Source organism: Rattus norvegicus, chromosome X (genome assembly GCF_021556685.1).
Source record: "Rattus norvegicus strain SHRSP/BbbUtx chromosome X, alternate assembly SHRSP_T2T, whole genome shotgun sequence".
Classification (NCBI taxonomy): Eukaryota; Metazoa; Chordata; class Mammalia; order Rodentia; family Muridae; genus Rattus; species Rattus norvegicus.
In genome coordinates this window covers 56,892,965-56,919,579 of record NC_141554.1, presented here as the reverse complement: position 1 = coordinate 56,919,579, position 26,615 = coordinate 56,892,965, and the positions used below count along the sequence as shown (strand labels likewise).

At 36.3% G+C, this 26,615-nt stretch overlaps 1 protein-coding gene across 9 annotated transcripts in view; it reads right to left on the bottom strand.

Annotated features, from left to right (window-relative positions):
- Positions 1-26,615, bottom strand: part of Dmd (dystrophin) — a 2,349,574-nt gene that overhangs the window by 416,224 nt on the left and 1,906,735 nt on the right. For all 9 annotated transcript variants that reach the window (XM_087599109.1, NM_001370876.1, XM_087599108.1 and 6 more), the window contains 2 exon segments: positions 4,659-4,779; positions 3,783-4,051 (listed from right to left, as the gene is read on the bottom strand). In XM_087599109.1, the coding sequence (XP_087455235.1) occupies positions 3,783-4,051; positions 4,659-4,779 (390 nt within the window).

Sequence of the window (26,615 nt, the reverse complement as noted above, 5' to 3'; positions counted from 1 at the left end):
TAGTCTTTGCAATTGTTTCTGCTGGAATTTGGAGAGCTGACAAATGAATTAGTAGAAAATGGCAATTCTACATGAATTAGCTTTTAAGTCTCCCTAAGAGGTTGATGCAGAACTTAATAAGAGACTTATTAGGAGAAGTAGGACAACTTAATTCAGATTGATTATAGACTTTGGTGAAGACAGCTGGGGTTCAAATGAAACTGAAAAAGAACTTATATGCACTTCAAAGTATGCTAAACAGATGTCTGAAACAATTACTCTGTTCAGCCTTTTCAGAAGTTTCAAAGACAGGATGGGAATAGCATGGTAAACGAAGATTCTATTTGCCCAAGTTGAGGCAGAGACTTTAAAAACACACATACACAGTGCTAGCTAAACTCAGATGCTTTGGGTAAAGAAATGCATTTGACATTGTTGTCATAAGTAATTTGCTTTTTTAGCTTTACAAACAAAGCAGGAAGTGAGAGGGACAAGATGGGAACAAGTAATAAGCTCTCCTAACAACACCAACTTACAATTAATTTCACATTGAACAAATAATTCGGTAGGCACTTTTAAGATGAGTAATTTGTACTTTAGTTTCTAAGCTCAAATAAAGCCAAGACTGACCTTTCCATTGTGATACTTTTAAAGTGTACAGTGAGCCTGTATTATTATATGCCTTTTAATAGAAAATTTCTCAGATCTTAAAGGCCAAATTATGTGCTTTGAAACAATACCAGTATGTGCTCTATACTGATGCGAGAAGCATTGGTTCCATATTTAATCTACTTTTATGAAGGATTATTTATTTTGTTTACTTTATCTTTTTAATCAAAAGCTCAATATACATTTTTACCATAACAAGAACAAGAGCAACAAAAGCCTCTGTAAAGTATTTCATTTACTTGCAGTACATAGAACTGCAGCAGCCTATCGATAAAATTAGCCATCCCATTCTAGGCAGTAAATCTTTGCTTCATTGCAAAGATAGCATTCAGTCACCAGGAAGGTAACTACATGTAAAGCTCCTGCTACACAAATATGAGGACCTGAGTTTGGATTCTTTGCATCCACATAAAAGCCTGACATGGCAATGCATGCCTGTAACCCTGTGGGGTGGAGTCTGGTGGAGTCTAGGAACTAGCTGGACATCTAGTCTAGCCAATTGATGAGCTTCAGGTTTAGTGAATGATCCTATCTCAAAGCAAGACAAGACAGAACAAGAGAACATCAATACCAATGGTTTAGTGGCTTCAATATACTCTCTAATCCACTTCCCATACCAAGAGATCATACTCAGTTAAAATATCAAGAAGGTTTAATAAAAATATCACATTAAAAGTGATTTATAGGAATACTCACAGAATTTCTGCCTTGGACTTCTCCAGTAACATGTTAGAAGTTTGTATAAGCAAAAGCAAAATGTATACAGATAGAAATAACAAATTCAGAAATATCCAAATGAAAGCATGCAGGGTTAGTTGGAGGTAGATGCAATAGTCTGTTTAACGTTGTAGCTGAATGTGTGTATTGGCAGCATGTATTAGTGTCTCAGTTCATCTTTAACATGAAGGAAAGAAAAGCAAACAGTGAAATCAAGTAAGCTAAGGGCATAGTTCTCCATAAGTGGAGGAAACAATGGTTTATTAAAGCAAGAAAACTCCAATGATCCCTAACCAGTTTCACTTTGGGATCGTTCATAGAGCTTGAGTTCAAAATTACTAGTTCAATCCCAGCTTTTGTTAAAGGGCAGGCTGGATAACTAGAGTGAGACTCTGAATAAATTGGCCAATCAATCAATCAATCAATCAATCTTTACATACGTATTTTCCCTCATCTCTCCTTTCCCCTCTCCTTTCACTTACTTAAAAGGTTAATGTAGCTCAGCACATACAAAACATTAGGTTAAATATGCCCTCCAGCTATACGACTTTCTAAAACTCTCTGCAGGTTCCTCTTGCATATCTACCCAGATGACCTAGTGGTTCAGGTATTTTTATTTCCCTTTACAAGAAAATAAAATACCTATGCAGTCAAGTAACTGTTCAAGTTATTCCTGCAAGGTGAGTAGTTAGAACTGTACCCTTAAAATGCTTGGGAAGCAACAGTAATTATGGATTTTGAAAATCAAAAGGTATTTGAAAAGCAACTTTTATTTTAGTATGTATTCTTATGGCTTTATTTGTGACACCAGGATTCTCTTAGTGACTCACATAGCCAATATAAACCTGACATTTTTCATGTTCATTTATAATATTTATCACCATGAAGATGATCAGCTAACATTTCCATACAGTACAAGGATTTAGTGGCTATCCATTTCCCAATTTTCCTTTTTCTTTTTTTTTTTCAGAGCTGGGGACTGAACCCAGGGCCTTGCGTTTGCTAGGCAAGCGCTCTACCACTGAGCTAAATCCCCAACCCCCATTTCCCAATTTTCAAAGGGCCCATTAACTAATGAAATAACACTATCAGAAACCCATCAGAAGCATGTATTTTGTAGTGACACAAGTAACAACTTTTAAAACAGCAGTGGATCTTTAAAACAGAGAAAGGAGAAATGGAGAAAGGAGGAGAGTTTTCTGAAAGCACACCTAGGGATCTGAGGTGTATGGTATACCAAATGGTCTTCTAGGTAGCTAGCTGAACTGGCTACTACTTGGGAATCCTTTAGAGCATCAGGCATGCAAAGGTTAATATTGATAAGCTAAATACAAAATGGAAATGATGGCTTTAAAGATGCTTCCCCTTTATCATAATCAATTTTAGATAATAAATTTAATTTGGTAGGCTATCACTACCAAAACTTTAGAATATCAGATTTGTTGTCATTCAGATGGATGGAAAAATAGGTGGTAGGCAGTAATGAGAAATTATGAACAGTTTGGGTAGCGTAGGATAAGGATACTGGATTATCTGCATGTGAGTCATTGAAACATAGTAGTAAAGCCAGAGATAGGAAGAAGAGAGATAGCTATCTTACTTAGATTGACTTTATTATATCTTGTAAGGAGTTTTATCTTAAAATGGGAAAGGTTGGAGTGATACAGAAATGTCAGTAATGGAATTATTAATTCATTTACACAATATTTTAAAAGGCAGTGTTCATAATATGCCACACACATTGACTAGTCAATGGAAGTGAGTAGGTCATCTATGTGAGTAAAATATAATAGGAATCTTAAAGAGACAATGGTTGAAAAGGGAGATTAATAAGGAACATTTTGCAGGACAATAGCAATAGTATACAAAAATGAAAATGTAGGAGGGAACAGTGCTGAATGTAAAGCTGTTATTAGCTTGCAATTAGAAAGCATAAGGCCTGGAGAATACATGATTTTCATTTCAGGTTAGCTGTATTATTATTAAGGATAAAGTCACAAATTGGGGCTTCTGGTTTTGGTAAGTATATTTTTATTTTGTTCTGATACTAAGCAACACACACACACACACACGCGCACACACACCAATCAGAAATTCCATAAAAGACAACCAAACCAACTTCATCTGCTTACAAGAAATTAATTTCCTAATTGCCAAAATCAAAATTACTTTTTAATATTTCATTTTATGAGCCTGAAGCACTACCTATCATGCTAATGAGACTCCTTAATATTGCATTTTTTTAATCACCAAAGAAGGACAAATGATTACATCATTGACTTTTCTTGGAGGAAACCCTGTGTGAGAGACTTTCAAATAAGGACAAAAGGCTTTCTTTCTAAGGCTTTTATAGGCCTCAGATGAGCACTCTTTTGGGGCTCTCAAAGTATTATGGAACAAAGCAGAGCACACAGTACCTTGACTTTTTCAAGGTGATCTTGGAGAGAGTCAATGAGGAGATCTCCCACTGGCTGCCAGGATCCCTTGATCACTTCAGCTTGGCGCAACTTGAGGTCCAGTTCATCGGCAGCTTCCTGAAGTTCCTGCAGTCTTTCAAGAGCCTCATCTATTTTTCGCTGCCAATCAGCTGAGTGCAGGTTCAATTTGTCCCATTCAGTGTTGACCTCTTCAGCCTGCTTTCGTAGGAGCCGAGTGACATTCTGAGCTCTTTCTTCAGGAGGCAGCTCTAAATTGGCAATATGACAAGGTTTAAGGCCAAATCCATTTTTGTTTAAAAAGAAAACATTGTTGAAAAGGTCAGACCAGAAGAAAGGAAGGGGATATAGATTAACAAGAGGCCAACTTACTGATTAATGGCTCTTTTACACTTTGGCATAAATTTTGATATAGTCAAGCACAGCTAAACTGTCTTCCTTAGAGAGTCTGTTCTACTTTCTGTCAATCAGATAAATCAAGATTCATTTGAACTTTCAGAGAGAAAAATGTTAGCACGTGCTGACCAGTTCTAATTTATTTCAGTCAGCCTAAATGGAAAATTAGCTTGCAGTCTCTGTAACAATAGAATGCCTTTTCACAGATAAGCTCCTTTGTTTACTATTTTCTAAATATTCAAATAAGTGATCATTGATTGCTTTTTTTATGACCGAAAACAGGATTGTGCATGGTGGTTTGTGATTCTGTATTCTTTTTCAACACCTACATTTAATTTGAATTGATTCTGTTTAACCCAGAATTAGGGGAGCTATACAAACTCTGGCAGCAAGCATGGACGGGCTGTGCTCTCGTCACTGAGCCTTCTATCAATATGTTATTACAGTTCCACATTCAATTACCTCTGGGCTCCTGGTAGAGTTTCTCTAGTCCTTCCAAAGGCTGCTCTGTCAGAAATATTCTCACAGTCTCCAGAGTACTCATGATTACAGGTTCTTTAGTTTTCAATTCCCTCTTGAAGGCCTGTGAAATGAGATGAAAAGAAATACTTATTTGGCTTGTGGAATGCTCCTCAAAATTAATCCTGGGTGCTCGGAACTTGTTTATGTAACTCCCCAGTCAATTTCTCTCTCCTTTATTTATAAACTGGAAGTCATAAAATGATAAGAAGGGCTACCTGGGTCTCAATGTTAATGAACAAACCACTGGGTTCGCTAATTTCTTTCTGGGGGAAGCTGGGGAGCTTTCAAGACAGGTGGTGTGTTAATATTAAGATAAGTTCATTTTGTTTATATGACCTGACTAGCAGATATCAAGATAAAATCACAAAGTATATATTGTAATACCCTATCCTGGTTAATAAAGATTTAAATATTCCCAAAACAATAATGTCTGGTACACATTGAAAAATATTCACTGTCAGGTGGAGAAATTTAGACCTGATTGAAATATACAACAAATTCAACTGATAATTCTGTTAAAATGTTTGATGATGAGTAAACTAGTGTCTCCAAATTCAGCTATTGAAATGATCAATATTTAAAAAAACAAAACTACCCATTATATTTTATATTGTGACTTTCCTGAAAAAAAATATATTTTGGAACTATTATGGATACAGGGATTTCGAATACCTTTCAATAAATGAATAGACCTAATCCTTCAGACAACTTAGTTAACTAGTCAGGGTGGTTGACAATTTTAATCTTTAATATATAGTTTCTGTTACAAGAAATTAAGATAGGAGAAAAATGAATCAGTTTTGCCTTCAAGAAGATATTGGATCAAAAGAAAAAAGAAAAATGCCTAGCACAGGAAAGAAACATGCCCAAAGATGAAATGCAGGATTCTCTTAGGTTGAATTCTGGCCCTGGGATGTCCCTAAACAAACAAATACAACAAAATGAAAGAATGAAAGCATAAAAGAATATGAAAGAAACATTGTAGAATTTGAGTGAAAACTCTAAAGTCATATGTAATCCAATGAGGCACATAATAATGCATAAATTAATATTCAAAAATAAAAAATAGTTGCTGACCCAGATTCTATGATATCTTAGATGATCATGTTAATAACAGAAATTAAGTATCACATTTGCAATGATATGGCTGATTAATATTATTATTATGACATAAGGTTTAATTATAAAATATTTTCAATTGTATTTTACTTTAGCAATGCCATCAACTGAGTTTAAGCCCTCTTATATCAATGGGAAAAATTAGCAATGCTTTCCTTTAAATTTGAGACATAGCACTCTGATACAAAAGTACCTTAGAACTGTAGTATATTTGTTGGTAAAATCTTAATGATGCTCACCATTTAAAAGAATCCTGAGCTTGCTACTTTATAAAATAATTGATCTGTCAAAGTTATTTATGATTCAGGAGAGAGGTAAGGTATCTGAATAAAAATAACAAACTATTTGGATTCAACTTGTACATGCAGAAGAAATTTCTATATTATGAACTAGTCTTGTGTCCTTGAAATCACACTGAGTAGATGATTATTTACGTACACAGAAGTCTGGTTCTACCTATAACATTTCATTTGATTTCTACATATATGTTTTTGTTTATGTATTTGCCATTATATATGTATGCATATATTTTATCTGTATATGTATGTGGATATACTTTTGTAATGTTGTATTTTGTATAATCCAACTTTCACTAATATAAGCAATTTATCTCTTTGTCTGTCTACTTGAAGTATTTCATGATAGTGGCTTTGCTAATTATAAAAAGAATAATGGCTCCCTCCACTAAACTTCTGTGTGTAAGTTACGTTACAGACTAGAAGCAAAAAGTTAAGTCTAAATTGGTACCTCTATTTATGAAGTTGTAGTATATCAAGAAGAGCTAAAAATATAAATCAGTTCAATAAAATCTGGGAAAGATTTCTAGAAGATTTTCAGTACATTGAGTTCTAAAGCATAAACATGAGTTAGTCAGAGAAGAATTATTAGAGGGCATTCAAAGAAGAGAAATGTGCACATACAGAGACAGGGCATAACATCATATAGTATGTATAACTATCTCCAAACAGGTTTGCCTCCTAGAAAGTTAGGATTAAGGAAAGACTGTTAACAGAGTTAAAGTGAGTAGCTGTTAATATATAGAAATACAGTAGATATTTGAAGCAGAATTTTGGCATCAGACTCTTGAAAAGCTTAGGCAGTATTTGTAAGTAATTATGAGCTTTGAAAAATTTAGGCAGGGAAGTGACATGGATACATTTGCATTTAGGCAGGGTAAAAGTAACATGGTAAAAGCAATGAGAAAAAAGATGAGGCTCTAATTAGGGAAGGGGAGAGAGATAATTACAGAAGAAGGAAGGAGGCATGGGTAAAGTGACAGTAGAAGCGTCTGAAAAACTTCCAAGGAGTCATACTATTATTTATCTAAGGAATCTATACTATTATTTATCTACCCAAACACACACACACACACACACACACACACACACACACACACACACACACAGAGGCATGCACACACACAGGCATGCACGGGCTAAAACTGCTCTCTCCAAAAACCAAAGCTAATCTAATAAAACCCCCAGCACTAGTCATGAGAATCCATCTTTTGAGTTGTTGGCCAGGGTTGTCTAAGGGAATCAACAAACTTTACAGGCTATTTCTATTGCCCTTGGTTGCCCTGAATGAGTGGTAAAATATTAAGTCCCCATTAGTTCAAACACACAGCAGTTCAAACAAAGGGCACTTAGTCCCCAGGGTTGGAAGTGACCTGAAAGACCCCTTTCTGAGAAATAGCATTGGCAGTACTAGAAGAATATTTTCAAGCTTACAACAAAGGGAGGCAAACAACAGTTCTTCCTAGCTCAGTCTATGAACCACAACGAAGACCAGAATGAGATGATAACCTTAAGGGAGTGGTCATAGCACTTATGATTTGGTGGCAACTGGCAGTACTCTACTTGCACTTAAGACCCACTGAACAAGAGGAAAATCCCGACTGGTATTGGAAATGTAGCCAACTCCTCAGTTCTAGTGAACTCATGGATCACAGAGAACTGAAAACTACACCTTTCTAAACCAGCATAATCCATAACTATAATCTAAATAGCTATCCTTATTCCCATATATAAATATAGTCCTTACTCTTTTTCAGGGAAGCCTCTCTTTGCAATAGATGGAAACCATCACAGAAAACAAATCAAAATGCAGAGTTGTGGAGCACAGCTCCAATGGCTACATCTACAAAAACAACTCCTGCCCTTAAGGTTAGAGAGCATTGTGAAGATGGGGCAGAAATATAGTAAGATGTAGAGGTTCAGGGAGTTTGCATGAAGATTGCACCTCCTAATAATGTCAGAAGCTATAGCCATAACATTTTTACCACTATTACTACCCTAACAGTAACTGAGCAAGGATGACACAGATAGAAATGTCAAGTGTTTGGGAGAAAAGACCAAGAGGTTTTGGACCTACACAAGGAACAACACAAAGGAATACCTAGAGTAGAAGAAATAGTCTTCTCCAAGGAAAGAACATACCAACTGGTTATCCTATATTAAGTGGTCAGTCCTCAAAATGCAAGTAACATTACATAGACTAAGCATGTTATATCTACAAATATATATGTACATAAATAAAGGAAGAAAAGAAAAAGATATCCCACATGACTAGGGATATGGCACTGTTGATAAAATGTGTATATGAAGTTCTATGTTTGATTCCCAGCACTAACTTGTCACACATGTTGGCACATGTCTTTTAATTCCAACACACAGCTGATAGAGGCAGTAGGATTATATGTTCATGATTATCATCTGTAGCAGAGCTAGTTGGAGGACAGCTTTGGTTACATGAGATCCCTCCTCCAAAACAAGCAAATGAGAAATGTAAACAAAAATATACACGAAATGAAGAGAGTAGTCTTCCCTTATCTCCAGTTGCATATTCCACATATTTAATTATTTTTGGTCATCCGTGCTGACCACAATGGAAAATTACAAAATAAATTGTGATTGACTGTCATGATACCACAGTGCTTGAGTTCAAATATCCTATAAGCTCCAAAGAGTATGAGATGTGGTACTAACAATTTAGATAATTCAAAGAAAAACTATAAAGTATTTTCTTTAAGTGAAATGGCGAAATTTCTCATCTTTTATTTTCATTTGCATCTGAGTGTGCACATGTGTGCCACATATGTGAAGGTGCTTGTGCAAGGTAGACGAAAGTATTAGATCCCCTGTTAGGTGGTTGTGAGGGATTAGAAAACAAACCTAATTGCACTAGTGACTAGTAATATAACTAGTGAACCACCTCTCCATCTCTAAAGATTCTCATCTTAATAAGGGAATTGAAAGAAAGTATGCAGAAGTCGCTACAATCTAGAGTAAATTATCACTAAGTGCATAATTTATAACTCATATTTATCATAGTTGGACATGTATAAGAAATAGCACAGTCTATACAGTTTAAGTTATTCGTATGGGAGTCATAGAATGTATTGCCATAGATAAGATGGCAGCTCCTCTATGGAACATAAATCTGAGAAGAATTTGAAAGAAAACTAACTGGAGCCAACTAGAAGAATGCAAGTGTGTGAGGATGAAACCCGGGGCCGGAACACAAGGAGAAAACGCAGACACAGTAGGACAGTGTTTAGGCAGTGCATCTATGCAGAAGGAGCAAGAAGCACTCATAGTTTTCACATTGAGTAGATGAGTGAATCCTGGATACGATTCAACTAAGGGTGAGGAAATAAAATTTCTTGGACTACTCTATGTACCTCTAATAGTTCTAGCCTGCTGAGAACTTTCCCATCCCATGCAAATGAGATGTATACCATCTGTCTGGTTAATTTCGCAAATTTCTCTGATCTGAGAAGGACAAATGGTTAAGGCTTTAGTTGGGAGACTGCTAGACTAAATTTCCAGTTGTCAGGAAAAAAAATCCAAAGACAAAGACCTAGATCTCTAGGTGCTTATAACTAGAAAATATGAAGCCCAGACTCAAAACAAATTCTGGGCTGTAAAAACTGAGACATGTGGTGCACTGAGCTAACTCCTTGAACATTAGAGTTAGATTCAGGCCTATTATGTTTCCAGGGAGATTCGTTTGGAGATGAGGACAGCTGGTTCCTCCTTTATAATCTTTGGTCTCTTGCCTATAGAGCAACTAAGTACTCACATGGAAAGGTCTTTATCACCATTTACCATGTTTCCCTGGGGGATGTCATTATGAAAGAACGAGAAGGAAGTAGGACTATTTATTTATTGTAAGGCAATAAAAAAATCTGCTTTGGATCCAGAAAGTCTCATGTGTATATGAAAGATAAAATTAGTAAAGCCTAATATTACAATCATACTAAGATGAGGATTGGCATTGTATATGAGGCATCTTGAAGATGTAGACTTCGTTTTAGTAGTAAGACATAGAGTCAGTAGGAAAAAAAATTAAGCATCATTTTCTCCTTCACCTAATATATAGCGAATGCCTACACAATAGTATTTAATAAACAGAAATAAAAATGGAATATCGTGAGAAGGCAAATATAAGGAGTTCAGAACTACTGGTGAGGAATTCAAAAGGAAGAAGATGATTCAGTAGAGGCAAAGACAGATTTGTAATAAGGAGTATTCATTGGACTGGTTGACAGCCTGAGACAATTAGCTGTAGAAGAGGAAGTAGAAATATCCAGTGCAAAGTACTTGTATATCTTTTTCCTAAAGTAAAAAAGAGGAAGTAATGAAAGCAAATAAGAAAAGACAACAAGCAGATGGAAAAGACTTCTTAAGATGAGTGACTTGGGTGGACAGATGGCTCAGCGGTTAAGAGGAGTGACTGTTCTTCCAGAGGTCCTGAGTTCAATTACCAGCAATTACATGGTGGCTCACAACCATGTGTAATGGGTTCCAATGCCTTCTTGTGGTGTGTCTGAAGACAGCTACAGTGTATAAATAAATAAAATTTTAAAAATGAGTGACTTAATATAAAAGACTAAAGCTAGTAATAAGCTAAACATATATTTTTGTCATACCAAGTCTTTTCTAGATGCTAAACATTTAATGTTATTTTTTTTTTGGTACTTGTCTTTGAATCAGAATTTCATTGTGTACCCCAGGGTAGTTTTGAACCCTTGATCCCCTTGCTTCAGAATTTTGAGTTTTTGAAGGGAGGGCTGAGAGTGCCTGTGTACATTAAGATGTTCCACAAGCTTGCAAACTGAAAACCAGGACTATACCAGGAAAATCAGACAGACCCTGGAAAACCAGGACACTTGATCACACAAATAGGAATAGACACAGTATAAATAATTAGGTACAATATAGATTGGGTAGAAGAAACTCGTGCTAAATGCTGTAGTGAGGTATATAAAATAAGAGTTTATAAAATAAAAGTTTCAATAAACTGAAAAGAGTTTGAAATACTGTGTGATGGTAAAATGCCATTGTTAAAAGCAGAGAAAAATATTCAACATTAATGGTCATCCTCTATAAAATGAATTGAAGGAAAAAGACAGGAATTTCTGTCATGAGAAAGAAAAAAAGAATAATTTTTATACCACTTTTTGACATTAAAAAAGTAGATAGAAAACAGGATTAATTGTTTGTACCTTTACAATTCAATAAGACTTAGACTAAATAAGATGTGGATGAAAATGTGCAAAAAGAAGGAAGCTGATGGTTCTAAGAAATTAGAGAAGGACAAAGTTGATAGTTTTATGTAATGTAGACAAACTAAAAGTTGTAATGTTATTTTATACATTGTTACCTGATTATGCTTTCATTTATCCATGTAACAAAAGTTGGGCACCAATTATGTACCATTTTTCTAGGGTGGATATCAGTAGTTCTTATGTAGGCATGTTTTTACACACTGTGTGAAGTTTACCCTTGTGTTATTCAAATGCTGATTTCTCTGCCCTCAAATCTTGTTTTAATCTGGACATGACATTTTAATGCTTAAACCAAGAATCTCTTATTTTAAGATTGTGTAAACAATTCTTTTTTATTGGACTTTTTAATTTACATTTCAAATGTTATCTTCTTGCCCTGTTTCCCATCCATAAATGCCTTATCACAACCCCCCCCTCCTTCTTCTATGAGGGTGTTCCCACAACCATTCACCTACCCTTCCCTGCTTCCCCAACCTGACATTCCCCTACACTGGAGGTGGGGTACGGACTTGGCAGGACCAAGGGCTTCTCTTCCCATTGGTACCCAAGAAGGCCATCCTCTGCTACATATGCAGCTGGAGCCATTAGACTGTCCATGTGCACTATTTGGATGGTGGATTAGTCCATGGGAGCTCTGGTTGGTTGGTATTGTTGTTGTTATGGGGTTACAAACCCCTTCAGCTCTTTCAATCTTTTCTCTAACTCCTCCAATGGGGACAACATTCTCCCTTCAATGGTTGGCTGTGAGCATCGGCCTCTGTATTTGTCATGCTTTGGCAGAGCCTCTCAGGAGACAGCTATATCAGGCTCCTGTCATCATGCACTTCTTGGCATCAGCAATATTGTCTGGGTTTGGTGGCTGTATATGGGCTGGATCCCCAGGTGGGGCAGTCTCTGGATGGTCTTTCCTTCAGTCTCTGCTCCAAAATTTGCCTTCGTATTTCCTACTATGAATATTTTTGCCCCCCCCCCCCCGCTTCTAAGAAAGACTGAAGCATCCTCACTTTGGTCATCCTTCTTTTTGAACTTCATGTGCTCTGTGGATTGTTTCTTGGGTAATCCAAGATTTTGGGCTGTTATCCATTTATCAGTGGTGCATACCGTGTGTGTGTGTGTGTGTGTGTGTGTGTGTGTGTGTGTGTGTGTGTGCGTGTGCATGTGTGTATGTGTGTGTTTTCTGATTGGGTTACCTCGCTCAGGATGGTATTTTCTAGTTCCATCCATTTACCTATGAATTTTATGAAGTCATTGTTTTTCATATCTGAGTAGTGCACCATTGTGTAGATATACCACATTTTCTGTATCAATTCCTCTGTTGAAGGGCATCTGGGTTCTTTCCAGCTTCTGACCATTATAAATAAGGCTGCTATGAACATAGTGGAGAATGTATCCTTGTTATATGTTGGAGCATATTTTGGGTATATGCCCAGGAGTGATATAGCTGGTAGTACTCCTCAGGTAGTACTATATCCAACGTTCTGAGGAATCTCAAGACTGATTTCCAGAGTGTTTGTACCAGCTTGCAATACCACCAACAATGGAGGAGTGTTCCACTTCTCCACATCCTCGACTGCAACTGTGGTCACCTGAGTTTTTGATCTTAACCATTTTTACCCGTGTGAGGTGGAATCTCAATGTTGTTTTGATTTGCATTTCCATGATGACTAAGGATGTTGAGCATTTCTTTCTCAGCCATTCAAAATTCCTCAGTTGAGAATTCTCTGTTTAGCTTTGTGCCCTGTTTTTTAAATAGGGTTGTTTGATTCTCTGGCATCTAACTTCTTGAGTTATTTGTATATTTTGTATATTAACCCTCTATTGGATATAGGATTGGTCTTTTCACAATATATTGATTGACGTTTTGTCCTATTTTGTCCTTTGTCTTACAGAAGCTTTGCAATTTTGTGAAGCACCATTTGTTGATTCTTAATCTTAGAGCATAAGCCATTAGTGTTCTCTTCAGAAAAATTTCCCCAGTGCCCACGTGTTTGAGGCTCTTCCCCATAATTTCATCTATTAGTTTGAGTGTATCTTGTTTTATGTGGAGGTCCTTGATCCATTTGTACTTGAACTTGGTACAGGGCGATAAGAATGGGAAAATTTGCATTCTTCAACATGCTGAACTCCAGTTGAATCAGCCCCATTTGTTGAAAATGCTATCTTTTTTCCACTGGATGATATTAGTTCCTTTGTCAAAGATCAAGTGACCATAGGTGTTTGGGTTCATTTCTAGGTCTTCAGTTCTATTCCATTCATCTACCTGTCTGTCTCTGTATCAATATCATACAGTATTTATCACAGTTGCTCATGAATATAGCCTGAGGCCAAGGATAGTGATTCCGTCAGAAATTCTTTTATAGTTAAGGATAAGTTTTTCTATCCTGGGTTCTTTGCTATTACAAATGAATTTGTAAATTGCTCTTTCTAACCTGTTTATCCTTTGAATAGAGGAAAGCTACTGATTTGTTTGAGTGAGTTTTATATCCAGCTACTTTGCTGAAGTTGTTTATCAGATTTAGGAGTTCTCTGGTAGAAATATTGGGATCACTTAAGTATTTTCTCATTTCAGCTACAAATAGTAATATTTTGACTTCTTTCTTTCCAATTTGTTTGACTCCTTTTATTGTCTGGTTGTTCTGGCTAGGAGTTTGAGTACTGTGTTGAACAGGTAGGAAGAAAGTGGGCAGCACTGTTTAGTCACTGAATTTAGTGGGACTGGTTCAAGTTTTTCTACATTTAGTTTGATGTTGACTACTGGTTTGCTGTATATTGCTTTTACTATGTTTAGGTATGGGTCTTGAACATGCTTCTTGCATTCTTCAACATGCTGAACTCCAGTTGAACCACCACCATTTGTTGAAAATGCTCTTTTTTCCACTGGAGGATATTAGTCCCTTTGTCAAAGATCAAGTGACCATAGGTGTATTCCTGACCTTTGCAATACTTTTAACATGAAGGGGTGTAGAATTTTGTCAAATGCTTTCTCAGCATCTAATTAGATGATCATGTGGACTTTTCTTTGAGTTTGTTTATATAGTATATTATGTTGATAGATTTCCTTATATTGAACTATCCCTCCATCCCTGGGCTGAAGTCTACTTGATCATGATGGATGATTGTTTTGATGTGTTTTTGGATTTGGTTTGTGAGCATTTTATTGAGTATTTTTTTTCGGAGCTGGGGACTGAACCCAGGGCCTTGCACTTCCTAGGCAAGCGCTCTACCACTGAGCTAAATCCCCAACCCCTTTATTGAGTATTTTTGTGTTGATATTTATAAGACAAATTGGTCTGAAGTTCTCTTTCTTTGTTGGGTCTTGAGTTTGTTGAGTACAGGCTTTATTAGTAGGATCTGATGATTTCTTTTTAATTTTCTCGGTTTTTGTTGCTATGTCTCCCTTTTCATTTCTGACTTTGTTAATTGGATACTTTCTCTGTGCCCTCTGGTTAGTCTGGCTAAGCGATTATCTATCTTGTTTATTTTCTTTTTCTTCTCTTCTATTTTTTTATTAACTTGAGTGTTTCTTATTTACATTTTGAGTGTTATTCCCTTTCCCAGTTTCCGGGCAAACATCCCCCTAATCCCTCCCCCTCCCCTTCTTTATGGGCGTTCCCCTCCCCATCCTACCCCCCCATTGCCGCCCTCCCCCCAACAATCTAGTTCACTGGGGGTTCAGTCTTAGCAGGACCAAGGGCTTCCCCTTCCACTGGTGATCTTACTAGGATATTCATTGCTACCTATGAGGTCAGAGTCCAGGGTCAGTCCATGTATACTCTAAGGTCAAAAACTCAGGTGACAGCAGATGCTGGCGAGGATGCAGAGAAAGAGGAACACTCCTCCATTGTTGGTGGGTTTGCAGACTGGTACAACCATTCTGGAAATCAGACTGGAGGTTCCTCAGAAAATTGGACATTGAACTGCCTGAGGATCCAGCTATACCTCTCTTGGGCATATACCCAAAAGATGCCCCAACATATAAAAAAGTCACGTGCTCCACTATGTTCATCGCAGCCTTATTTATAATAGCCAGAAGCTGGAAAGAACCCAGATGCCCTTCAACAGAGGAATGGATACAGAAAATGTGGTACATCTACACAATGGAATATTACTCAGCTATCAAAAACAATGACTTTATGAAATTCGTAGGCGAATGGTTGGAACTGGAAAATATCATCCTGAGTGAGGTAACCCAATCACAGAAAAACACACATGGTATGCACTCATTGATAATTGGCTATTAGCCCAAATGCTTGAATTACCCTAGATGCCTAGAACAAATGAAACTCAAGACGGATGATCAAAATGTGAATGCTTCACTCCTTCTTTAAAAGGGGAACAAGAATACCCTTGGCAGGGAATAGAGAGGCAAAGATTAAAACAGACACAGAAGGAACACCCATTCAGAGCCTGCCCCACATGTGGCCCATGCATATACAGCCATCCAATTAGACAAGATGGATGAAGCAAAGAAGTGCAGGCCGACAGGAGCCGGATGTAGATCTCTCCCGAGAGACACAGCCAGAATACAGCAAACACAGAGGCGTATGCCAGCAGCAAACCACTGAACTGAGAATAGGACCCCCGTTGAAGGAATCAGAGAAAGAACTGGAAGAGCTTGAAGGGGCTCCAGACCCCATATGTACAACAATGCCAAGCAACCAGAGCTTCCAGGGACTAAGCCACTACCTAAATACTATACATGGACTGACCCTGGACTCTGACCTCATAGGTAGCAATGAATATCCTAGTAAGAGCACCAGTGGAAGGGGAAGCCCTGGGTCCTGCTAAGACTGAACCCCCAGTGAACTAGATTGTTGGGGGGAGGGCGACAAGGGGGGGAGGATGGGGAGGGGAACACCCACAAAGAAGGGGAGGGGGAGGGGGATGTTTGCCCGGAAACCAGGAAAGGGAATAACACTCGAAATGTATATAAGAAATACTCAAGTTAATAAAAAAAAAAGAAATACTCAAGTTAATAAAAAGGAAGAAATGTATATAAGAAATACTCAAGTTAATAAAAAAAATCAAGAACAAACAATGAGATTAAAGCAGAAAAAAGTCTCCTAACAAAAAAGGCCATGAGAAGGATTTCATATCAACTCTACAAAGCATTTAACGAAGAGCTAACATCAATGTTCCTCAAACTGTTTTCTAAACTAGAAAGGTAAGGAAAACTATTGAACTCATTCAGTGAAGCTAGAATTACAAGGCTACTGAGAATAAACAGGAACTAAATAAAGGAACACTACAATAGATCACTTTCCCAATGAACAGATTTAAAGATTCTTAACAACATTCTTTTAAATTGAATTCATGAATGGATTAAGATCATACTCAGTCATGTAGATTAATGAATTAGAAGACCAAAATATCTGCCAGTGTGGCTTGAGCCATGTGATTTATAACAAAAACACTAAATATACATGTTGAAATAATAGCATTTATCAAAAAACACTGCTAAGAAACTAGATATTCATGCATAGGAGATTGAAAATAGATCCCTACTTTTCAAGTAACAGGACAACCAACTGCAAATCCATTGAAGAACTTAATGTAAAATTAAATACGAAAGTGAAATTGAAATGTGCAATTGAAATATTTACTGAAGAAATAGGGAATACACTTCAAGATACAGATATAGGTTGCAATAGGCCTCCATGAGACTGAGTGTAGCATCAGTTAACCATGGTTCAGGGAGGGCTTCTGGAGTCCTTTCCACTCTTTACTGAACTATACACTACTAACATGTTCTGAGAGAGAAAGGTTTTATGTTCTATATTTATGTACCCCCCGGCTAGTTACAAATTTATGGTCACCTGGGTGGCACAGATTATGCATATATATATATGTATATGTATATATATATGTATATATATATATATATATATATATATATATATATATATATATGAATGACAAAACCTGTAGGAAAAAGAAAGAATGAAAAAGATTGGGCAAGATATGTAAAGAGACTATACTATATAGACATAGGAAATTGACAACAAATTCCCTAAATATTAAAAAGATACAGTCACAGGTCCTTACCTGTGACTATTTTTGTAATTCTATTTTTGTAAAAAAATAGAATTCTTGCTACTCAAGAAATAATGTCAAGAAATTTACAAATGAGATTACAAGAAATAAAAAAGAAAAAAATTGTCATGCAAAAGAAGCAATTAAGTGAAAAGCCTTCCTGTATAAAAGGGGAAATATCTGTTAGTGATACATGACATTTGTTAGCAATACAGTGACAGAGGACTGATGGCTAGGGTAAACAAAGAAGTAAACCTGGACAAGAGGAAAGCAAACAATTCATTAAACCAAGGGACAAATGAAATGAGCAGAAAATTCTCCAATGATGAAATACCAATTACCAATAAACGTACAAAACTGTGGCGAACTTCACTAGCCATTAGAGGAATGAAAGTCAAAACCACATTGAGGCTGATTGTAACTCCAGTTAAAAAATGACAATTGATAAGAAAACAAAAACAAATGCTAGCAATGGTATGGATAAGAAAGAATACTTATTTATATACTGCTGGTGGGATATAAGTGAGTCCAGCTATTATGGAGTCTAGTATAGAAGTTTCACACAAAACTTAAAAAAGGTATGTGGGATGGGGTGGAAAGACTGGAAGAAATAGAGGAAGAATCTCTGTACCCAAACTCCATGGGAAAGAGAGCTGGCCTCGTACAAGTGCAGTCAATACTGAGAGCTCAGGGGAGAGCAACATTTCTGCTCACATTCCTGGCCAAAGAGGAACCTGCCTAGTGTCTGCTGGATACAGGAACCTAGGAGCAGTCAGCTGAAGGAACCTTCTGGTTTCTACCAGTACCAAGAGTTGAAAGCCGGTAAACTAGAGCTCTGACATACCTGAGAGCAGAAGTAAGAACAAATCTGCTCTAAGCAACCCGCCTGGAGGCTTAAGGTCACACAAACCCAGGAGCAGCAGTCTGTTCCCAGATCTGGCTGAAAGAAAACAGGTCTACAGGACTGCTGATATGCAGGCTTACAGAAGGGTCAAGTCACTGTCAGAGAGAGCAAGACAATCTAACGACAGAGACAACCTGATGGCAAGAGGCAAGCTCAGGAACCTAAGAAAAATAAACCAAGACTCCTTGGCATCATCAGAGTCCAGTTCTGCCACCAAAGAAAGATATCTAAACACACTAGAAAAGCAAGATTTAGATTTAAAATCACATCTCATGATGATGAGAGAGGACTTTAAGAAGGACCCTGGAGATAGAAAACCTAAGAAAGAGATCAGGAGTCATAGACACAAGAATATAACAACAGAGTACAAGAGATAGAAGAAAGAATCTCAGGGGCAGAAGAAACTATACAAAACATTGTCACAAGAGTCAGAGATAATGTAAAACTCAAAAAGCTTCTTACCCAAAACATCCACTACACAATAGAAGATCCAACCTAGGGATAATAGTAATAGAAGAGAGTGAAGACTCCCAACTTAAAGGGCTAGTAACTATCTTCAACAAAATTATGGAAGAAAACTTCCCTAACCTAAAGAAAGAGATGCCCATAAACATACGAGAAGCCTGCAGAACTCCAAATAGATTGGACTAGAAAAGAAACTCCTCCCCTCACATAATAGTCAAAACACCAAACGCAGACAACTCTTGGAGCAGATAGTTAAGTAGTGGCCATTCCTGAGCCTGCCCCACCTTGGGATCCTGCCATATATATATATGGTATATATACCAAAATGAGACCATATTGATGAAGCCAAGAAGTGCATGCTGACAGAAGCCTGATACAGCTGTCTCCTAAGGGGCTCAGCCAGAGAAGTACAAATACAGAGGTGATTGCTAGCAGCAAACTGCTGAACTGAGAATGGCGACCCAGTTGGAGCAATTAGAGTAAGGATTGAAGGAGCTGAAGGGGATTGCAACCCCAGAAGAACAACAATACCAACCAACCAGAACTCCCAGGCCCTAAACCACTACTCAAAGAGTACACATGAACAGTTTGATGACTCCAGTTGCATATGTAGCAGAGGATGTCCTTGTTTTGCACCAATGGGAGAAGTCCTTAGTCCTGCCATGGTAATTGGGATGGGGAACAACCTTATATAAGACGGGAAAGGGAATGAGATAGGGTGTTTATGGCTGGGATACCAGGAAAAGGAATAACATTTTAAAAGTAAACAAAAAATGTCCAATAAAAAAGAAATAGAGGAAGAAGACATCTCTGTGACGTAGTCTCTTCTAAAACACAACGTACTGTTTTAGGCAGGGCTGGAAGAATTGTTGGACCTGAGAGTAGTTGTGGGAGGAGAGAGTATATATAATCAAAATATTTTGTATGAAATTCTAAAAGAATTAAAATATTTCTAAATCAGAAAATAGATCCACTCTCTCTGACCGATCTTCTGAGAGTGCCCATATCTGCACAAATGGCAACAAAGCCCTGGAATTAAGACAGTAATGCACAGGAAAGAGTTAGTTCAGTGTGAAATCCCAACATACAAGTATAGTCTATCATCAAGATTATGGGGAAGAAACATGGCTTTTATACATATAGTCCAAGTTCACTTGTTTTTGATGATCTGGCCTCAATCTATGGGCCTAGTTTATGCTTTGTGAAAGGGGAGATACCCAATAAATGTATGTATAGTAGTCATATGGGGTATGTTTTTCAACTTAGACTCATGGTTGTATAAACATAATTTCAGGAATTGTGTCTGGGCAGACTTGATTTATGCTTTAAGAAATATTTCTCAAATAAATCTAAAACCATCCCTGGCAAAGCATCATCAAAAAATAGATCTATTATAGCAATAACTCTCCTGTGCATTTAGGCAAAGGACTCCAAGTTAACCTGTTACAAACAATCCTGTGAATTAATATTTATTTCAATGGGTTAAAAATATGGCAAATGTACACAATGGAATTTTTAATTCATAAAGGAGAATGAAGTTATATTATTTGCAGGGAAATGATTATAACTGGAGATAAATCATATTAATCAAATTGAGCAAGGCTCATAAAGACAAATACTAGGATGTTCTTCTTATTTGTGTTTCCTATATTTTATAGATATATAAAATACATATACTCTTTTGCATATATATATGTGTGTGTTATTAACAGAAGTGTGTATGTGAGTGTATTATAAACAGAAGAACTAACATGAGAAAGGAAGAGGAACAAAGAGAGTGTATAGAGTTATGGGAAATATATATTAAAATGAAGAAATATATAATGTTTTGTAAACAAAATCTATATGTTTTAAAAGTCATGATCACAGCAAATGGGAAGTGATTAGGGAAGAAAGGGAGTAGTGGGTATAGGGAGAAATCATAGTGGGGTTATGAGTCTTATAAAAAATCATTGTAAAGATGTGTAAAATTGTTCTAATGAAAACTATTACTTTGAACTATTAATATGTGCCATCAAATATGCATAAAACCATATAAAAGTACAAGCAAACAACATGTTAGGTTCAAGTTTCATTAAAGGATGCAAAGATGGTACAAAGTATACAAATCATTAAATATAATATAACATAAGTAAATTGAAAGACAAAAGATAATCTCAGGAGAAGTCGAAAACATCTTTTGCAAAATCAAACTTTTTTTCCTATAAAATCTATAGTGGAACTAGAAATAGAAGAAACAACCCTAATCAAAAAGAGACTATATATGATAAATATATACACAACAATATATTAAATGTGAAAAATGGTATTTTGTTTGAAATAAGTAATAAGATAAAGGTACCCACAGTCTCACCTCCTATTCAATGTAGTGTTATTCAGTATGCTATTTGGATTTGTAATTATAGGAATAAGTTAAGGCAAGCAAATAAGGACACAAAGGATACAAATTGGAAAGGAAGAAGTAAAAATAACTATATTTGCAAATGATGAGATACTACACTCTAAATATCCGAAAGACTCTACCTTAAGGCATTTAGATATAATAATATTTCTATTAAATATCAGGAACCAAAATAAACATAGACAAATCAGCAGCATTTCTGTATACTGATAATGAACTTGCTAAAAATGAAATGAGGATAAAAGTTTCATTCTCAAGATATTTGCAATAACTAAAATATGAAATAAGATTCCAGGGCAAAGCATGATAACATGTCTGTAATCTATGATTCAGTAAGTAAAGTCAGGAAGATTTCTCCAAATTTAAGGACAGCCTGATCTAGATAGCAAGTATCTATACTCTGTTATCTCAAAAGACTTCCCCTGCTCATGAATGGATTTGAAGAAATAATATTTTGAAAGTAGCTGTATTCCTGAAAATGCTTTACAGTTGTAATGAAATTCACACAAAAATGTTTATTTTTCACAGAAATAGTCTTAACATTTATACTGAAATTTGAAAAACCCTAAGTAGTAAATGTAATCTACAGCAGTATGAGTGATATTGGAAGCTTCACAATACTTGACCTCAAATTATACAAAAGAGACACGATGGCAAAAACGTATGACTTTGGTACAAAACAGACACATAGGCAAATAAAACAGAATAAAGGGTGCAGAAATCCACATAATATTACACTAGCTAATATTTGGCAGTGGTGTAAAAAACAAGTTCATGGGAAAAGAGACATGCTCTCCAACCAATGGTGCTTGAAAACTGAAAACATAATCTGATATAGCTTCTACGCAAATTGGTATATAGGTCTCAGGTGCAGCGTACCACAGAGATACTTGAATTATAAGTGTTTATTGCTCACAGTAGCCAACATGTAGAATAAGTCTAGCTGTCCATCAATAGATGAAGTGATCAAGAAATATGTGATGATGTACATGATGGCATTTTATTTGGTTAGGAAGAAAAATGACTTTGTGATATTTGCAGATAAACTGCAGGTTATGGTGCTAAACAAAATGAACCAGGTAGGGTCCTAGTTCTGATGATTTGATTGGGAATCTGCATGTCCATACATTAAGGTCCTTGCCCCTAATTGGTTCTTGAATGATCAATAAAGATGCCAGCGGCCAATGACTGTGTGGAAAGAGGTGGGACGTCTGGGCTCCCATAGGCTGGGAGAGAGAAGAGAGCAGGAGGAGTAGAATCAAGAGACTTGGGAGAGAGAGACAGAACAGACCCAGAGCTGCAGGGGATATCTTCTAAAATGTAGGCAGAAAAGGAATGCTGCCATAAGCATCTTGGGCAGCAAGACCAATGGGCTTCACAGAAGTAACCAGGCAACTAAGCTGAGGGCAGATTTAGAGATATTGAGTTGGTGTAAAGAGAAGAGCATGCAAGAAGGGCTGCAGGAGGCTTAGAAGAACTCAGACACTCAACGAGTAAGGCAGGTTAAAAATGAGCCAATATGTGTCTTTAATACACAGATCCAAGTGAATCTGTGCAGGTGACTGGTAGCACAGCCCATCAAAGAACATCAAAGCAGAGCAGCCAAAAACTTCCATTACAGAACCACTCATAAGAAATAAATGTTACATGCTTTCTCTCATACATGGACTCTAGACTTAAAACTCTACACATACAGCTATTTTCTTAGTTGTGTTTCTTTTGCTATGATAAAATAAGATGAACAAGGCATCTTATAATAGAAAACATTTACTTTAGCCTACAATTTCAAAGGGTTAAAGTCCAGGATGGCAGAGTGAAGGAACAGCTGATTGCTTATATATTAATCCACAACCATGAGGTAGAGACGAAACATGAAAACTGGGAATCACAGGAAGCTTTTGAAACTGAAAAGCTACCCAGTGACATACCTTCTCCAACAAGGGTACCCATCCTAAGTCTTACCAAACAGTTCCATCAGCTAGGGACCAATTATTCACATGTATAAGCACGCGAGGGCCATCCTTATTCAAATAATGGCATGTATAGATACATATATACATTTATGTATATATTTGTCTATGTATACATACTATCTACATGTATACATGTGTATGTTGAACAGGAAAGTAGAAACAGGACTTTGAAAATGCAGGAAGTGATCTACAAAGAAATTAGTGAGGACAAGAGAATGTATGTACATGTATATACAAAAACATATATATATATAGACAAAAACATATATATATATATATATATATATATATATAAAATGAAAGAAGAAAAATGGAGGATGAAGGGGAGGAATAAGAGGGGAAAATCCAGGGGGAGTGCAGTTCACAGCAAAAAAAGAATGAACAAACTATAATGATATGTGTGTGTGTAAAAATGGAAATATAATAAAACTCTTTGTTTTATTTAATTTACAATAGAATAGAAAGGAAAAATTTCAGAATCTAATATCTTAAACTCAATGTTTTTTAAATAATAGAAAAACATAATATTTAATGTCGAATTTATAGAAAATTTTTAATCCAAAACATGGCTGCTATGGCAAGGGGATACATTCAAAGATAGGATCCAGCTGGAATACAGTATGATCCTCCTGGAATCCAGCCATCTTTTTAGTACAAACATTTAATCCCTAACAATGGAGGTAAAATTAGTTTGTAGAAGGAAGCAGCCATCTTTGGAAGTTATGTCTAGTAGGGGGCAGAACAAGTGATGAATTAGAGAAAGATCTAACAGAATGTGTCAGAGATATGCCTATCTCTCATGAGACAAGGAGAGGAAAGAGAGGCTATGGCAAAAATATCAGTGTCCTGAGTCATACACTAACTGTAGCAGCACGGAGTGGTGGGTATGGTTAATTAATTTGATTTTGGAACTCATTACAAAATATGTACATATATCAGATCATCATACTATATGCCTTGTATATACACAATTTCATGTGCTAATTATAATTTAATAAAGTTAGAAAAAAGTAGGACATCAAAAATTAAAGAATAGCACAGGGAGAAGGGCAGGTCAGTTGGGAGTAAGTACAGAGACTACAGTGCAGTAGAACTGAGTTTGTTCAAGAGTTCATGCAGGTCAGCAGAGGCAGTTGAAGTCAGAGAATAAGGAGACAGAAGTTTAGAATAAACTGTCAGAGTTAGTTTGAAGCCAAACAGCAATTCAGTGAGAAGTTGAGAGAAGCCAGATTGAATCAATTAGCTTGCAGAGAAGTCTGAGTCAAAACAGCTAATTTGAACCAGTCAGCAGGAGTTCAGAAAGAACTAGAAAGGGTGAGCTCATTTAGTAGGGAGCCTGTATGACAGCAATTTCATATGGTGAATTTCAAATCTGTCCCTTCAGAGGTATGAAAGTTACTGTTACAAAGATCCTTGATTCTCTGATAGCATGTGTCCTTTATCTCAATGAGTGAGGGTTGGGAAAATATATTCTCACATATTACATTGATTTTTCCCTTATAAATTATAGTTGACACTTTGAGATTAGACAATTTGCTTCATTAATATGTTGATGTGAAAAGATATGACATATACACACACTACCTCACTGCTATGTTTATTTGTCAGCATAATGTCTTGGGAGAAATACTTCTCAAATCTCTTGAACGAGATGAGATCATTTCTTTCAAATACTTTTCCTTCTCTAACATTCTCTTTTCTTCTCTGTGACAAACCTAACATCCTCAAAAGTGATATGGAAGAATCAGAAGCAATCACTACATTTTTGAGCATCTCCATGAAAACACATTATTTTTATAGTTGGGCAAATAAGAAAATATTAGGCATACTAAGTCAACTTTTTCCTCTTGAGTTTCCTAGTTTTACAAAATAAATAGATATGAAGTATGTTCCTAGAATCTGATGATAGTGTTAAATTCTAAAGCACAACATTTTCTTTTGAAGATTAAAGTATTTGATTGACAGTGCCTAAGCATTACAACTAATAGATTACTGCTGGTTTATTCAATCATTGAAAAATATTTATTTTGAACTTGTTCCACATAAGGAAAGGAAATGGCAGGATTTATTTTGTTTTGGAGTCTTGGAGTAATCAACAGTTTCGTTAAGTTGGTATAATTATGATATATTTTATATAATAAATATTTCACCAATGGAAATTGAGGTATAGATAAGCAGATCTTTATCTAAGGCTATGTTGAATACTTTGAGAGCAAATATTGTAAGCTGGAATAAAGCTGTGTTTTACTCATAAGAACTTGAAGGTAAGATGCTATTGCAGATGATACCATTCAAACTGGTTACAGGACAAGGATAAGTCAAGGTGTATTGAAAAGTAGGCTTTCTCTCTGTTGGTTAGCTTTCACAGAACTGAAAAGTTGGCATCCGGGGGAAACATTATCTCCACTCTTTTAAATGTGGATACTCAACTGCACAAATGACTAGTATGACATGATACACTATTGTACAGTGTGAATATATTAGTGCTACAAACGTTATGTGTACAAGCAATTAACCATTTTCTTTTTTGATTCAGGGCCAGCTTCATAGGAGGATACTCAAAATTATTACTGTAAATCTGACCAAGAATCCATCGTTGGGAATCTTAAAGGCCCTAAGGGAAAGCCTAGTAACATTCTGCCAAATGGACATAGCAATAAATGGCCCTTTAAGTTTGCATATCTATAACTACATATTATTATAATTCTTAGATTTTATCATATTTTTTGGTACAGTAGAAGGTGGTTAATCCAGAAATCTCTGACTGGTCAAGGTGTAGAGAACAAGTGTCAATTCTCAGCTGAAAGTGGGATGTCTACACCACTCTCAAACAAAGGCACAAGGACCATTGCAGATGATGGGGTAGAAAGATTGTAAGAAACAGAGGTCATGGAGAATTGGATTCAAACTGTTTCTTCTATATATGACCAGTCTGCTATACTCAAGAACCCATAGCATTTCTGGTGGCTTGCACAAGATAAAGTCAGTCCAAATTCTAGTTTGGAGAGGGAAAGAATGTATGAACCCCCACCAATAGGAGCCATGGACAATGGATGGCTTCTGGAGGAGGGAGAGTCAAGTTTTGTTAAGGGTATAGTTCTAGGTTAATAATGCTCTACTGGATAGTCCTACATTGAGAAATACATAGGGAGCAGTAATTGGATTTGATATATTATTAAAAAGAAGACTCAGAAAATGGAGAGATCTCCCATGCTCAAGGATTGGCAGAATTAACATAGTAAAAATAGCCCATTTTTAGATTCAATGCAATGCCTACCAAAATCCCAATACAGTTCTTTAGACATGGAAAGAGCAATTATCAATTCATCTGGAAAGGCAAAAAAACCAGAATAGTGAAAACAAGGTTGATCTGTGGAATAGAATTGAAGACCCAGAAATAAAACCAAACACTTATGCACACTTGATCTTT